Source organism: Dasypus novemcinctus, chromosome 5, assembly GCF_030445035.2.
Source record: "Dasypus novemcinctus isolate mDasNov1 chromosome 5, mDasNov1.1.hap2, whole genome shotgun sequence".
Classification (NCBI taxonomy): domain Eukaryota; kingdom Metazoa; phylum Chordata; class Mammalia; order Cingulata; family Dasypodidae; genus Dasypus; species Dasypus novemcinctus.
The window spans coordinates 7,448,500-7,464,665 of record NC_080677.1 but is presented as its reverse complement, the minus strand read 5'-3'; the positions used below and the strand labels follow the sequence as shown (position 1 = coordinate 7,464,665).

The 16,166-nt window shown below is 40.8% G+C and overlaps 1 protein-coding gene and 1 non-coding gene across 2 annotated transcripts in view; one reads left to right on the top strand and one right to left on the bottom strand.

Moving 5' to 3' along the window:
* ABCA13 (ATP binding cassette subfamily A member 13) overlaps nt 1-16,166 on the top strand; it is a 345,366-nt gene that overhangs the window by 118,165 nt on the left and 211,035 nt on the right. The window contains exon 22 of the mRNA XM_071215039.1: nt 568-786. Within this exon, the coding sequence (XP_071071140.1) occupies nt 568-786 (219 nt within the window). The remainder of the gene's footprint in view (nt 1-567; nt 787-16,166) is intronic.
* Nucleotides 9,628-9,750, bottom strand: LOC111762065 (small nucleolar RNA SNORA31). Its single transcript, XR_002795276.2, has one exon. It is a non-coding gene; the product is annotated as a small nucleolar RNA SNORA31 (small nucleolar RNA).

Here is a 16,166-nt window from a genome sequence, read left to right as displayed (position 1 = left end):
AACTTTTTAGAAAGAAGAAAACACTTTTAAAACACATAGTAAACTTTCTGGAACAATGAAGCAAAGCTAACAATCCTTAGGCTTTCTTTGGTAATGTCAGACGAGTGAATGTATGGTGACAGTTTGCTTGAGTTGCTGTGTTTTGACATGGAAAGATAGCATGGAGGTAGCAGAAGGAAGGCTGGCCTCAGAGTGGGGGGTAGTGTCAAAGTTTGAATTTCTACTTTGTCTAAGTTTAACTATGAGTAAATATTAGGTAAATATGTCATTTATTTAGCCTGTTTCCTCATCTGTGAAAATGAAGATGGGGTTTTTAATCTCAAAGTCCCTTCCAAGTATAATGGGCTGTGATCACTATATGTATATATTGGGGGTATAAACATTATCATAATGGTTTCCAAGGTGAAATAGCCCACATTTGACTAAGCTCCTCCCAACCTTTAACTTGCTGGGTAGAAAGCAGGTCTTAGAAGGCTCTTCTCAAGATGTCTGCTTCACCTTGGAGCCGAGTGGGTGTTTAGAGGTCAGGGTGCGTGTTCTTCCTACTGATTTCTTTTTCTCTGGCAGGTCCATGTTGACAGGACTCTACCCTCCCACTTCTGGAACCATCTTCATCGATGGCAAGAACCTGCGGACAGATCTGGCTTCAATCAGAAGGGAGCTGGGGGTGTGTCCTCAGCACGATGTCCTGTTTGACCACCTCACTGTTCTGGAACATCTGCTGCTCTTTGGTTCCATAAAGGCTCCACTTTGGACCCCAAAGGAGTTACATCAGCAAATCAATAAGTTAGTAACAGTCATCCTTTTCCTCCTCCTTCCGTCTGCTCCTGTGTAAATAAGGAAAAGCATAGAGAGGGAGACACTGTCCAACAGTCACCTGTGGCTAAATTTCTGAAAAGAAATAAATTGTAAATGGTTCTTAAGCTTGGAACAATGTCATAGCCACATTAACACTGGGAATGTCAGGGAAGGCATTGTACTTGATTTGATTTGTCCTCCCGAGTGTGAGCAAAGGAAGCAAAGTATAGGATAGGCTGTCAGTGAAAGTTCTGTGTCTACAGCATATGACTCTTATGGGTGTCCTGAAATGGAAAGAACAAAAAGGTAGACTGGGAACCTGGTTGTAAAGAGCCTTCTTAGTCATGTTAAGGCACTGCAACATCTTGCAAGAAGGTGTTATGAGTAAGGGGTCATGATTCAGCTTGAGATGTGCAAGATGGATCTTATGACAACATAGCAGATGCTGTGGCAATGGGAGAGACAAAAGATGGAGAGACCTGAGAAAGTAAGAGGTACAGAGAAGGGTGGTTTATGGTAGCACCAGTGGGCATGGAGAGGAAGGCCCAGATTTGAAGGCTTTTCTAAGTTAGAAGCTACAGGTCATGTTGACCAATTAAATGTGCAAGGTGGAGGGAGGTGTCCAGGTAGATCCTTGAGGAATGGGGAGGACACCAGTCAGTCCAGATGGAAGGCTGAACATATTCCAGAATAGAGTAGAATGAGGCAGATCCAGAGTGGAGCATGTGTGTATGAGGAGAGGTGGAAAATAAGTGGGGTATCCAGGATGGGCCAGTGAGGCAAATGGAAGATTCTCCAGTTATTATTGTCTAAGAGAAGCATAGACCAGAAAGAGAAGGGAGAAATGGTAGGTTCCTGGTTAGAGAGGAAAGTGGTGTTTGAAGGAGATGAGGTTGGAAGAATGGATTGGAGGGAGAAGTGGAGAAACTGAAGTCAAGGACAGCTGCTGGGGGTGGCGCCCTTGATTCAGAAAATAGTGATAGTTAACTGAGAAGGCTTCTTGGCACATGGGGCTATTGCATTTTCTTTGGCACTCACAATGGACTGACTTTTTTTTTCTTCTTTATTTTCTTTTAAATGTTACATTAAAAAACTATGAGGTTCCCATATAACCCTCACCTCACCCACCCCACACCTCCCACATCAACAACCTTTTCCATCATTGTGGAACATCCACTGCACCTGGCGAATACATTCTGTAGTACCACTGCACCACATGGACAGTGGTCCACATTGTAGTCCATATTCTCCCCCAGTCCACCAAATGGACCATGACAGGACACACAGTGTCCAGCATCCATCCATGCAACACCACCCAGGACAACTCCAAATCCTGAAAATGCCCACACACCATATCTCTTCTTCCATCTCCTACCATCAGCAGCCACCATGGCTACCCTCTCCACATCACTACTACAATTTCTTCCCTTACTAATCACAATAGTTCCCCAGCAGAACATCAGAAAGTCCACTCTAATCCATGCTCTATTCCTCCATCCTCTGGACCCTGGGATGGTTACGTCCAGTCCCTCTCTACATCAAGAGGGGCCTTAGATTCCACATGGATAATGGATGCAATTCTCCTGCTTGCAACTGTAGGCACTCTAGGCTCCCTGGTGTGGTGGTTGACCTTCTTCATCTCCCTGTCAGCTGGCCAGGGCAAGTCCAACAAACCAAAGGGTAGAAGCCACAAGTCTGCTGAGGCCCAGGGCCTGGTCATCACATGGACAGTTCAGGGATTCAGGTCTCCTTAGTATACACCAACCTAAATGCCAACTACAGGTCTGGTAAAAATAACAGAAGAGACATGTGTAGAAAGGTCATATCTGAGTCCAACTCCATCACACTCAGGAAGACAAACTCCAAAGTAGGGCCAGCTGATGTGACCCTGAACTCCAAAGCCATCTGTCATGACCATAGAACCTGTGGGTCTCTGCAGCCCTCAGGAGAACCAGCACCTGGGTTTCCATCTACCTTGGTTGTCTCTAGTAACGTACTGAGGCGTGCATAAGCATCACCCCTCTGATGACCTCCTGACTCTTTTTTGGAGACTCATAGCCATATAACCTCACTTGTCCTTTCCATTTCCCCTTTTTATCCAAAGTCAAAAAGCAGTTTTTTAACAGCTGATATTATATGTAGGCTGAGGATATTCTGCTGGTCTGAGTTGACCCCTTTATTCAAGGTCTTTTTCTAGTTATATCATCAGCTGGTGCTTGGTAGTAATCCCTCGGCACCAGGGAGGCTCATCCCCAGGAGTCATATCCCATGCTGGGGGGAAGGCAATGCATCTACATGCTGAGTTTGGCTTAGAGAGTGACCACATTTGAGCAGCATGGACGTTCTCAGGAGGTAACTCTTAGGCACCCTGCAGCTCTAGGCCTAGTTCATATTTCAGGCACACAGGCTCATAATCAGAGCCATCAGTATCAAGGGCTCAACACTGGACCATCTATCTTCGTTGGTGTTTGCCATTGCACTGGGGGGATTGTTGCTGTTCCATTGGGGAATGTGAGAGAGCTCCCCTGGCCAGGAACTCAGCACTCTCTCATCTGTCATTTCCAACTGAAACCACTGTGAAAATATCCAAACCTTTCTATTTATCCTGTATATATGCCCTGGAGAACTCCCTCCCAACCATGTGTCCCCCGCCAATAACACCCACAGAAGTGCTCCTCCCCCACCATAGTTGAACCTCTCTGTAGTCCAAAACTTCTTCCAAAAGGAAGCTCAATGTATTGCCAGGTTCCATTAATAGTAAAATGGAATATAGTGATGGGTTTAAAGGTTAGATATAGAATACATAGTATTGTAGAAAAATTAAATAAAGGAAAAATAAATTGGGTTATCAAAAAATGAAAAAATGTAAAAGCTTTGTTTTTGACATGTTGCCTTTCATCACTGCTATAGGTGTTGCCTTGTGTATACAGTGGCAAGACAGTTTCTTCCATTTCTTCCACAGTGTCTACTTCCTTTCATTTTTTTCTAATTATTAAGTTTGTCTTCACATAAGTTTTAGATCACAGTAATTCACATATACAATATATGGTATTCCCACATATCCAACATCAAATCCTTTGTCCCTTCCCCAACATTAATCTTTTTACATGTTCGTATTATATTTGCTGCAGCTGATGTAAAGATACTGAAACACTAGCTTTCAAACATGGTTCCATTTAGGTTTACATTATGGTTTATATTTTAGACTATACAATTTTCTAAATTTTTAGTTATCTTATGTTTTACATTATGGTTTACATTTTAGCCTATATACTTTTATACATTTTTGGTGTAATTTAACATATCCTATATCCATCATTGCATGATCTTGTGGAGCACTTAAATTGCCTCACAGTTACACTGATTCCATGTATTCAACACCTCTTTCCCCCTCCCCTCAGGGCCCACCATGACAATCAATCTTCATTACTTGAAGGACGATATTCAGAGATACTTGCAAAAATGCTGAGGGCTTAACGTACTCGACTGCCCTAACCCATTGGAAGCCATCAATTTTCTCAAGAGATACAGTTCCCTCTGTTTGAGAACATCAGTCCTCCCCGGGATGTGGGTATACCTTCACTCTAATTGTATGGGTCTCCATCCAAAGATATAACCAATATGACAAAATGAGCACTCACACACTCCATAGAAGCTTGCCCTGTGTCAGATGCCCCCCCCCCCTTAAGCATCTTAAACAGGTAACCTTCCATATTATATTTTCTAAAGAGTTTTCTCTGCATTATAATTTCAACCACATACCTGACAATCTCCTATGTTCAAATGTTCCCCCAACCTTCTCCCCAATTTATTGGATCGTCTGACCCATCCTCCCATCCCTAGTCCCCCTCAAGCCCACACAACCCCATCCAAAGTTATCCCTATGCCCCCATTTTATCACTTCCCTGTACAAATACTTACCTCCAGCTTATCATAGATTTTACCCGTGTAGGTGTGAGCTTGCAACCTTCCTCTACCCCCAACTTCCTTTAAGTTTATCATCCAGTCTCTAGCTCTCTGAGACAGCTTGGTTTACTTATTTCATATCGGAGAGGTCATGTAGTATTTGCCCTTCAATGCCTGGCTTGCTTTACTCAACATCAGGTTCTCAAGATTCATCCAGGTTATCACATATGTTTGTACTCTATTTGTTCTTATAGCTGAGTAGTATTGCATACCACATTTTATTTTTCCATTTATCTGTTGATGGGCATTTGGGTTGATTCCAACTTTTGGCAATAGTGAATAGTGCTGCTATGAACATTGGTGTACATATATCAGTTTGTGTACTTGTTTTCCGTTCTATTGGATATATACCCAGTGGTGGAATTGCTGGGTCATATGGCAAATCTATAGCTAGTTTTTTGAGAAACTGCCAAACTGTCCTTCAGAATGGCTGGATCCTTCTGCATTCCCAACAGCAGTGGATGAGTGTTCACCTTCCTCCACATCCTCTCCAACAATTGTAGTCTTCTGATTTTTTGATAGCTGCCAGTCTTATGGGAGTAAGATGGTATCTCATTGTTTTGATTTGCATTTCCCTAATAGCTACTGATTTTGAGCATTTTTATTGTGTTTTTTAGCCATTTGTATATCTTCTTTGGAGAAGTGTTTGTTCAAATCTTTTCCCCACTTTTTAAAATTCATTTTTTAAAATATTACATTAAAAAATATGAGGTCCCCATATACCTTCCACCCCCCTCACCCCACTACTCCCCCCATAGCAACATTCTCCTCCATCACCATGACACATTCATTGCATTTGGTGAATACATCTCTGAGCATCATTGCACCTCATGGTCAATGGTCCACATCATAGCCCACACTCTCCCACGTTCCATCAAGTGGGCCATGGGAGGACCTACAATATCCAGTAATTGTCCCTGCCGCACCACCCAGGACAACTCCAAGTCCCAAAAATGCCTCCACATCTCATCTCTTCCTCCCATTCCCCACACCCAGCAGCCACCATGGCCACTTTGTCCACACCAATGCCACATTTTCTTCGATTACTAATCACAATAGTTCATGAATAGAATATTAGTAAGTCCACTCTAATCCATATTCTATTCCTCCTTTCTGTGGACCTTGGCTTGGTTGTGTCCATTCCACATCTATGTCAAGAGGGGGCTTAGATTTTTCTCCATTTTTTAAATGGGCTGTTTGTCTTTTTATTTTCAAGATATAGGAGTTCTTTATATATGCAAGATCTAAGTCTCTTATCAGATATATGGTTACCAAATATTTTCTCCCATTGTGTAGGCTCTCTTTTCACTTTCTTGACATACTCCTTTGAGGTGCAGAAGGCTTTAATTTTGAGGAAGTCCCATTTATCTATTTGTTATTTTGCTGATTGTGCTTTTGGTGTGAAGTTCATGAAGCCATTTCCTATTACAAGGTCCTGTAGATGCTTCCCTACATTACTTTCCAAGGTCTTTATGGTCTTGGCTCTTATATTTATGTCTTTGATCTGTCTTGAGTTGATTTTTCTATAAGGTGTGAGTTGGTAATCCTCTTTCGTTCTTTTACATATGGGTATCCAGTTCTCCAGGCACCGTTTGTTGAAGAGGCCATTCTCTCCCAGTTGAGAGGGTTTGGTGGCCTTGTCAATACCATATGGCTTTACATATGAGGATCTATATCAGAACTCTCAGTTCAGTTCCATTGGTCAATGTGTCTCTCCTTGTGCCAATACCATGCCGTTTTCACTACTGTAGATTTGTAGTATGTTTTGAAGTCAGATAGTATGATTCCTCCAATTTCATTTTTCTTTTTCAATATGTCTTTGGCTATTCGGGGCCTCTTACCTTTCCAAATAAATTTCATAGTTAGTTTCTTTAGTTCATTAAAGAATGCTGTGTTGATTTTTATTGGGATTGCATTGAATCTGTAGATCAGTATTGGTAGGATAGACAATAATATTTAGTCTTCCTATCCATGAATAGGGAATATTCTTCCATTTATTTAGGTCTTCTTTGATTTCCTTGAACAGTCTAGTGTAGTTCTCTGTGTATAAGTTGTTTACATCTTTAGTTAAATTTATTACTAGGTATTTGATTTTTTAATTTACTATTGTGAATGGTATTTGATTCCTGATTTCCTCCTCAGATTGCTCATTATTGATGTACAGAAATGCTACTGATTTTTGCACATTGATCTTTTAACCTGTGACTTTACTGAACTCATTTATAAGTTCTAGAAGCTTTTTTGTAGACTTCTCAGGGTTTTCTATGTATAGGGTCATATCATCTGCAAATAGTGAAATTTTGACTTCTTCCTTTCCAATTTGAATGCCTTTTATGTCTGGTTCTTGCCTTGGTGTTTGAGCAAGTACTTCTAAGACTATGTTAAATCGGAGGGGTGATAGCAGGCATCCTTGTCTTGTTCTTGATCTTAGAAGGAAAGATTTTAGGATTTCACTATTGTAAATGATGTTAGCTGTGGGTTTTTCATATATACTCTTTGTCATGTTCAGAAAGTTTCCTTCTACTCCAATCTTTTACAGTGTTTTTATCAAGAAATGGTGCTGTATTTTGTCAAATGCTTTTTCTGCATCTATAGATATGATCATGTGATTTTTTTCCCTTCAATCTGTTTATATGGTGTATTACATTAATTGATTTTCTTATGTTTAACCATCCTTGCATACCGGGAATGAATCCCACTTGGTCATGGTGTATAAGTTGTTTAATGTGTTGTTAAATACTATTAGCAAGTATTTTATTGAGGATTTTCACATCTAGGTTCATTAGAGAGACTGGTCTGTAATTTTCCTTTCTTGCGATGTCTTTGTTTGGCTTTGGTACTAGAGTAATGTTGGCATCATAGAATGAGTTAGGCAATGTTCTTGCTATTTTGATTATTGGAAAGAGTTTAAACAAGATTGGTGTTAGCTCTTTCCAGAATGTTTGGTAGAATTCACCTGTGAAGCTGTCTGGCCCAGGGATCTTCTTAGTTGGGAGGTTTTTAATGACTGATTCTATCTCTTTACTTGTGATTGGTTTGTTGAGATCATCAATTTTTTCTTTTGTCAATGTAGGCTGCTTATGTGTTTCTAGGAATTTGTCCATTTCCTCTAAATTGTCCTTCTTGTTGGCATATAGTTTTTCAAAGTATCATCTTATAATAGTCTTTGTTTCTGTGGGGTCAGTCGTGATATCTCCTTTCTCATTTCTTAGTTTGTGTATTTGCATCTTCTCTCTTTTTTTCTTTTTAGTCTGGCTAAGGGTTTGTCAATTTTATTGATCTTCTCAAAGAACCAGCTCTTGGTTTTGTTTATTTTTTTTCAAGTGTTTTCTTATTTTCTGTTTCATTTAGTTCTGTTCTGATCTTTGTTCTTACTTTCTTCTTCCTTTGGGGTTAGTTTGTTGTTGCTGTTTTTACTAATTCCTCCAAGTGTGCAGTTAGTTCTTCAATTTTAGCTCTTCCTTCTTTTTTGATGTATGAATTTATTACTATAAATTTCCCTCTCAGTACTGCTTTTGCTGCATCCTATAAGTTTGCATATGGTGTGTTATCATTTTCATTAGTTTCAAGGTAGTTATTAACTTCTTTTGAGATTTCCTCCTTGATCCACTCTTTTTCTAAGAGTGTGTTGTTTAACTTCCAAATCTTGGTGCCAAATCTGGGTCTCTGGCCCTTGCAGGTTTCCAGCTTTATTCCACTGTGTTCAGAGAAATTATTTTTTATGATTTTAATCTTTCTGAATTTATTGAGACTTTTTCTGTGGCCTAGCATGTGATCTGTCTTGAAGAATGATCCATGTGCACTTGAGAAGAATGTATATCCTGCTGTATTTGGGTGTAATGTTCTGTATATGTCTATTAAGTCCAGCTCCTGTAATATATTGTTCAAAGTTTTTGTTTCTTTATTGATTCTCTTTTGAGATGTTCTGTCCAGAGTTGATAGTGGTGTATTAAAGTCCCCCACTATAATTGTAGAGGCATCTATCCCTTCACTTAGTTTTTCCAGTGTTTGCCTCATGTATTTGGAGGCACCCTTCTTAGGAGCATAAATGTTTATGATTGTTCTTTCTTCTTGAAAGATTATCCCTTTCACTAATATGTAGCATCCATCTTTGTCTCTCACAATTGTTTTGCATTTAAAGTCTATTTTGTCTGATATTAATATAGCTACTCCTGCCCTTTCTTGGTTATTGTTTGCTTGTAAGATTGTTTTCCAGCCATTCACTTTCAACCCCCTTGAATCCCTGGGTCTAAGATGTGTTTCTTGTAGACAGCATATAGATGGGTCATATTTCCTTCTCCAATCTTCCAGTCTGAGTCTCTTGACTCAGTAATTTAGTGTTATTACTTTCAAGGAATTACTTACATTAGCCATATTTTCTTTGGATTTGTGTTTGTCATATTTTGTTTGGTTTTCTTTTCCTGTTTTTGTCTTTTTAGTTGCTCTTACACTCTCCTCCAACTCTGTCTCTATTGTTTTTTTATTTTCTTCCTGCACAACTCCCTTTAGTATTTCTTGAAGGGCAGGATTCTTGTTGGCATACTCTCTTAGTTTCTGTTTACCTGTGAATATTTTGAACTCTCCATCATTTTTGAATGCTAACTTTGCTGGATAGAGTATTCTTGGTTGGAAATTTTTTTCTTTTAGTACCTTGACTATGTCATATCACTGCGTTCTTGCCTCCATGGTTTTGGACTGACTTTGAAAAACAGAACAGGGAATGAGCATTTGGCAGAAGGAGCATGTTTGAGGCAAGTGTGCAAGTATAAATGGCAGTTAACTATACATGTCTAAGAAGAAAATGTGAATTTTAATTGAACTCTTATGTGCCATTGTATATTATTTTTAATTTTTTAATTTTTCACATATATTCCTCTATTCAATCTGGATTGCCACAAAGACAGAAAGCACAGGAAGCTTTTTCTTTCACATCGTACTGCAAACCAAAATAATAACAATTTGTTCAAGGTCTATCAGTGGATGCAGTGCCATTGCTTATCATTATTGTAAAATATTTTTGGGAGAGCTTCATTTCTAAAAATAAGGGTGTATAACCTGCATCGAGTATATGTAAAAGCATGTAGGGGTTTTGTGGTCCTGTGCTCTAAGTTTGAGGGGCCCAGCCCCTGCCAGTGGAGTGATGCTCCCCCACAGTGCAGGGGGTGGCACACACCCTGCATTGGGTGGTTTTTCTTATCTCTTGTCCTTCCTCAAAGGTTGCACCTGTTTCCTCGGTACACCCAAATCCTGCGAACCTGCAAGATCAGTTACCTTCCCCCTTGCAGCCCTGTCACCATGGCAGGAAAAGAATACCCTGTGATCTTTCTTAGATGGTTGGGGGGGGGGCGGGCTTGGACTTCTGCTTCTGGACTCATCTCTGCAACCAGGTACCCAAGTGGTCAAAACAAGGACAGCCCTCATGTGTCAGGTTTCCTAGGTGCTGTGTGCCAGGTGCCTTCCATATGCCTTTTCTTCCTGGAGTCTAACTCCCTGTTGGTGGTTGGTGAGGGATATATCTGGTTACGGTGAGGGGACTGGAGTTCTGGGAGACAATGTCACCCAGCTAGAAGTGATCTGGCTTCTCTGATGCAAAGTCCAGTGTTTTTCTCTTGCACTATGACACATATTCCCTGGGCTGGTCGCTGGGCAATAAAGTGGGGATGGAGGCCTGGGGTCAAAGGAGATTCACCCTTGCTGGGAGGACGCAAGGGCTTCTTTCACACCTTTCAAGTGTTGTTGCTCTAACTGAGGCTTGGGCATTTGTCCAGGTCATTCCAAGGGTCTGAGGAGAAGCAGAGGCAATGCATTCTCAAATGCTGATGGACTGTGCCAGAGTCTGGTGAATGCAGGTGACAGTGGCTGAAAATACCCTCTCAGCATTGTGGTGGGTGGGGCAGGGCAGCAGCACCGTAAGAGGGGAGAGCACACGATGGAGGAACCCTGAATCATTATGGGGCCTTCATCTGGAACATAAGACCTTGAATGAGTTGTTCGGGGGAAGATCAGTGTGATTGCACACATGGGATCCCAGAGGGGCAAAGTTAGTTGGCATTGTAAAAATTCTTTTGTTGGAGAAAAGAAACAAAGCAAAACAACAAATCCAGGCTATCGCAGAGGTGCGTTATAGGCAGGGAGCAGAGTCAGAAAGCAGTACATCAGGTGGAAATTGTGCTGGCCCTTACTGCCCTCGTAGGTGACAGTGACTTTGGAAAATGGCATGCTGCTTCTCAATCAATGCACTGTGGCCAGTTTTATTTCTCCATGTTGGAAGGGATCACTATTTCTCTGGATGATTTTAAGTTGAACAAGCTGACAGTTATAAGACAAATGGGAATATAGAACAAATCAAAGCTCTCTGCGGTGGTTTGGAACTTTTTACTCCAGAGATATATGTTCTTAAACTTAATCCTTTTCTGTTGTGTGTGTACCCATAGTAAATAAGACCTTTTCAATGAGGTTAAGGGCCCCACTCAATGAGAATGGCTCTTAATCCTATTACTGGAGTCCTTTACAAACAAAATAAAATTCAGATAGAAATAAAGCATGGGTAGCAAAACACTGACTGTCAGTGGAAGCTGGAAGAGAAGGGAGAGGCCAGGAGAGGCCACCATGTGCATTGCCATATGACAGAGCAGTCCAGGACCAAGGATCACTGGCAGCCAGTCTCAGAATGCCAATCTTTAGGAAGAAAACATTGATGACACTTTGATTTGGACTTTTCCTAGCCTGAAAAACTTATGAGCTAATAAATTCCCATTGTATTAGCCCCTCATTGCAGCAGTGAAGGAAACTAAAACACTTGCTTTGGATAGATGCCACATGGAGAATGTCTTCTAAAAATCAAGTCTTTACTAGTGGGAAAACACCTTGAGGGGCATAAGTCTGTGGTGTAATTGATTTATTTTATTTACGTGGTCCTTTCTCCTTTTTTCTCCTCTCTCAAAGTTTACCTTGTTGACATGTTAAGTGGACATCTGCTGCAGGTAGGCTGTTACATGTGTCACGATGTCTTCAAAAGTGACAGCTAATAATAATATTAATGACAGTGGAGAATTGGATAAATAGGAAAGACATTTCCTTTGTATAATTTAAATCTATCTTAAATTTGAGTTGGTACTTAATGAGAAATGTCTAAGTATGTTAAGGACTACACGTTACTAAATAGAAAATTGGTTATGTACAACTTTTTTTTTTGTAACTCACAGGTCATCTATTTTAATTAAAAAATGTATCTTCCTTGGACCACAGTAAACTCTATTGTGATTGTGTTTGGGCTTAAATCAAGTACCCAACAATGCTACACAGGTTTCATCTTCTGATTTGGGTGCCAGGCAACCTTAATGGTTATCAGTTCACAGTGTGTTACTTAGCAACAAAGCCAATTTGCACAAAAGCAATCAGAATGAGATCATGTTTTAGGACAGTAGTTCTCAATTAGAGGGAGAGAAAACTGAAAACAACTGATTTAGAGCCAACATGCTCCTTATTAGTCCCCGATAGTACTACTTGCTTTCTTTAATGTGAAGCTTCATTAAAATGGGAATCCAAGGGAGGTAACATCCCTCCCAGAAGGTTTAGAGTGAACATTTGTTAAGAATCAGGTCAGTACTGTTTTGTCCTTAATTTGGCTTAGAGAAGATAAGAGACAGTGAGAGGGGAACTTTATCAGACCTTTAAGTCAGTTGTTATTATGTAGCTAACATTAACCTTAGAATTCTGGTGTACACGATGGACTCAAGGTCTGAGGCAAATTTGTTTGCTGGTAATGGGCTCACCAGGGACATGTGTGCAGGGAGAGAAGAGGAGAAGACAAAGTATTGAGCCCTGGGGCACTCCATCATGAAGAACGTGGAGGCAAGGAAGAATGAGCAGTTGAGGGAAGAAGATATGGGAACGATCAAGGTTGATAAGTAAGAGAGTTATGGAGTGAATCAAAAGTACTGAATGTCAAGTAAAGTGAAGACTGAGAATTGACCTTTGCATTTATTATGTCAAAGTCAATGTAACCTTGATAAAAGCAGTGTCAGTGGTATGATGGCCATCTGAAGGTCTTTTTGGAGTGGGTTTAAGAGAAAAGGGGAGGAGAGGAATTGGAAACGGCACCTCTTTCCAGGAGCTTTGTGCAGAAGGGAGTCAAGAAATAGGGTGACATCAAGATAGGCTAGTGAGGTTAAGAGAAGGATGTTTCAAAGATAACACCAATAGCTGCATATTTGTATACTGATGAAAATGATCCAGAGGAGGGCCAACAATTGATGTAAGCTGGAAGGAAGGAGAGTGGGTTGCTGGAATCTTGTTCTATATGGGTCTGGGGGTGGGATCTCATGCAGGTGGAAGAGGTGTCCCTCATGAGAGCACAGTTGGTTCATTTAAGAGAGTCAGAGGGAATGCAGTGTGGGCACTTCTACTCCACTTCAACTTTCTTTCAGAGTCTAGAGTGTGTGCAAATATGTGATTGTAATAATGATGGTGACCTTAAACTCAGAGAGAAGGTAGGAAAACACCAAGGGGATGAGGGATGGTATTGAATTGAGATTTTGAAGGCTGAGTGATTGTTGGAGGCAGAGATTATCTGGGAAAATAGCATGTATCAGAGGAAGAATGCATTGAATTGAGACTTGGGAGGGTCGTGGTTATTAGAAACGACAAGGTCGAGGGCATAAATCAGTCATGAGTGGAAAAGAACTGGTTGAGGTCAGGATAGACAGAGAAGAAGACGCCAAGGAACTGAGAGGCCCGAGTGCTAGGAGGACATGCTACATAAATACTAAAGTCAACAAGTAAAAAGAGAATAGAACTAGAGAAGGAGGTGATGCATCTTCCAGAGACAAGGAGACGTGGTTTAGTGATTGGTAGATGGCAGCAGCAGTGAAGACAGTGGGTGATGTTTTCTGGTGACTGAGATTCAAAGTGGTGGGGAGCAGCGGTGTAGACCGAAGGTCACAGTGAGAATCAAGGAGTCAGCTGCCTCCACATGTAGACCCTGTGGGGGAAAGAAATAGCTGCCATATGTGAGGATTTCTGAGGCTTATCTGGAGTCACTGGTTTGCTCTGTATTTCAGGAAGTGTTCTTTATAATTGCATATGCCAATTATTCTCTCTCCATATCCTGGAAAATGCTTTTCCACCTTCTCTGAAACACTCTATCCAAGTATCTTCCCACCTCACCATGTCCCACAACCCACCTGGCTGACTTCTTACATTACTTCTTCTGGAGTCAGAGGGGCTCCCCATAGCACCCAGAAATTTATCATTACCCTCATCATGTTTTTGTTGTAATTTCTTCTCTGAGTTCCTTACTGGACTCTGAGTTTTTTTTTTTTTAATTGACTTTGTAATAATATTACATTAAAAATATATATATGAGGTCCCATTCAACCCCACCCCCGCACCCCACCTCTCCCCTCACCAGCAACACTCGTTCCCATCATCATGACACATCCATTGCATTTGGTAAGTACATCTTTGGGCACCTCTGCACCTCATGGTCAATGGTCCACATCATGGCCCATACTCTCCCCCATTCCATCCAGTGGGCCCTGTGAGGAGTTACAATGTCCGGTGATTGCCCCTGAAGCACCATCCAGGGCAGCTCCATGTCCCAAAGACGCCTCCACCTCTCATCTCTTCCTGTATTTCCCCATACCCATCAGCCACCATGTCCACTTTTCCAATCCAATGCCACCTCTTCTATGTGGACATTGGATTGGTTGTGTTCATTGCACCTCTATGTCAAGAGGAGGCTCAGATTCCACATGGATGCTGGATGCAATCCTCCCACTTTCAGTTGTAATCACTCTAGGCTCCATGGTGTGGTGGTTGTCCTTCTTCAACTCCATCTTAGCTGAGTGTGGTGAATCCAATGAATCAGATTGTAGGTGCTGGAGTCTGTTGAGGCTCAGGACCTGGCTATCACATTGTCAGTCCAGAGATTCAAATCCCCTAAATATATCTTAAACCCCAACACTAACTGCACCTCCAGCACATTAGCATGAAAGTCTTATGAAGAGAGATCCCATCTGAGTCCAGATTCATCACACATAAACACCATTTCCAAAGAGGGGCCATCTGACCTGGTAACTACCAGGACTCTGAGTTTTTGAATCAGAGATAGTATTTGATTTGTTTCCCTAATTCTGGCAGGTGGGTGGTATTATGTCTGTTGTAGAAGCTCAATAAATGTTGGTAAATAAATGAATGATGATTGAGGAGCAGTGCCTAAACCAAATTCTCTTATATATAATTAGGAGTTAATATGGGAAAAGTTCATTTCCTCCTTTCTCTGCTGCCCAACAACACTCTTAATCTGAGGGTTACTCTGTCCCTTTGAGGAGAAATTAGGAAATTTGATTTATAAGCATAGTTTCTTCTTATTTTGAAGATAAATGATTAGAAAGATACTAGTCCTTAGATTAACTTGTAATTTAAAATCAAGGAAAAATTCAACAAGTAAAAGCACATGGCCAGTGTTTGTGATTTGTTTTCTTTTTTTACCTTTAAGTCACAGCTAAGTATTTTAGAACCATACCTGGAAGCAACAGAGTGGGAAAGTGACAAGACTTTGCAACCCTGAGTCCTCAGGCATGCCTGAGCCGCAGACATGCCTCAGTGGTCTTGTGGTTCAGTGGCTCAGAGTACTAGGAATGCAGCTCACTATGGAGAACGAATCAAATTCTTTGCCCCCATTCACTTGACTTTAGTGGGTATTGCACTCATTGATTAAAATGCCATGAGCAGTAATCATCATGAGGCTGTTTTCTGGGAAAATAGCTCTAATAAGAAAGAGGTTTGTCCTTGAGAAAGCTCCAGCTCTTTTGGGGAGTGAGCCAGATTATCAGGTATATCTGATAAGTGTCACTGGGACCTGGTGGGTACCAGCATATTGTAATGGTAAAGGTGGATTCTGACCATGGCCCTTGTGGTACTGGAATCCAGTTCCACAAGCTCTATTGGCTTAGAGAGCTTTTTACAATATACATTACTTCTACCTTGGGTTTCCCAAATAAGAAGTGGTTTTAATAACAGTAAGACCCTCACTGAGATGTTGTGCTGATTATATTAATTCATACAAACAAAGCCCTTAGAACAGTACCTGACATGTAATACATGCCAAAAAATGTTAATTATTATTATCCAGACATGGTGCCAAGTTTTTTTATAAAGTTCTCTTCTAACTGGTCAGGGATTCTGGTGGTGGAGAAGAGTTCACAAAATGAATGCATGACTTCTTCAGAAACCATAATTAGATCCTACTGCTTTAAAATTTTTAAAAAATGAAATTAAATTTAATTTTAGGAGGTACTGGGGATTGAAACCTAGACTTTGCACATGGGAAGCAGATGCTCAGCCACTGAGCTACACCTACTCCCCTAATTTTAATTTTAATGAAGCTTTAGATTACA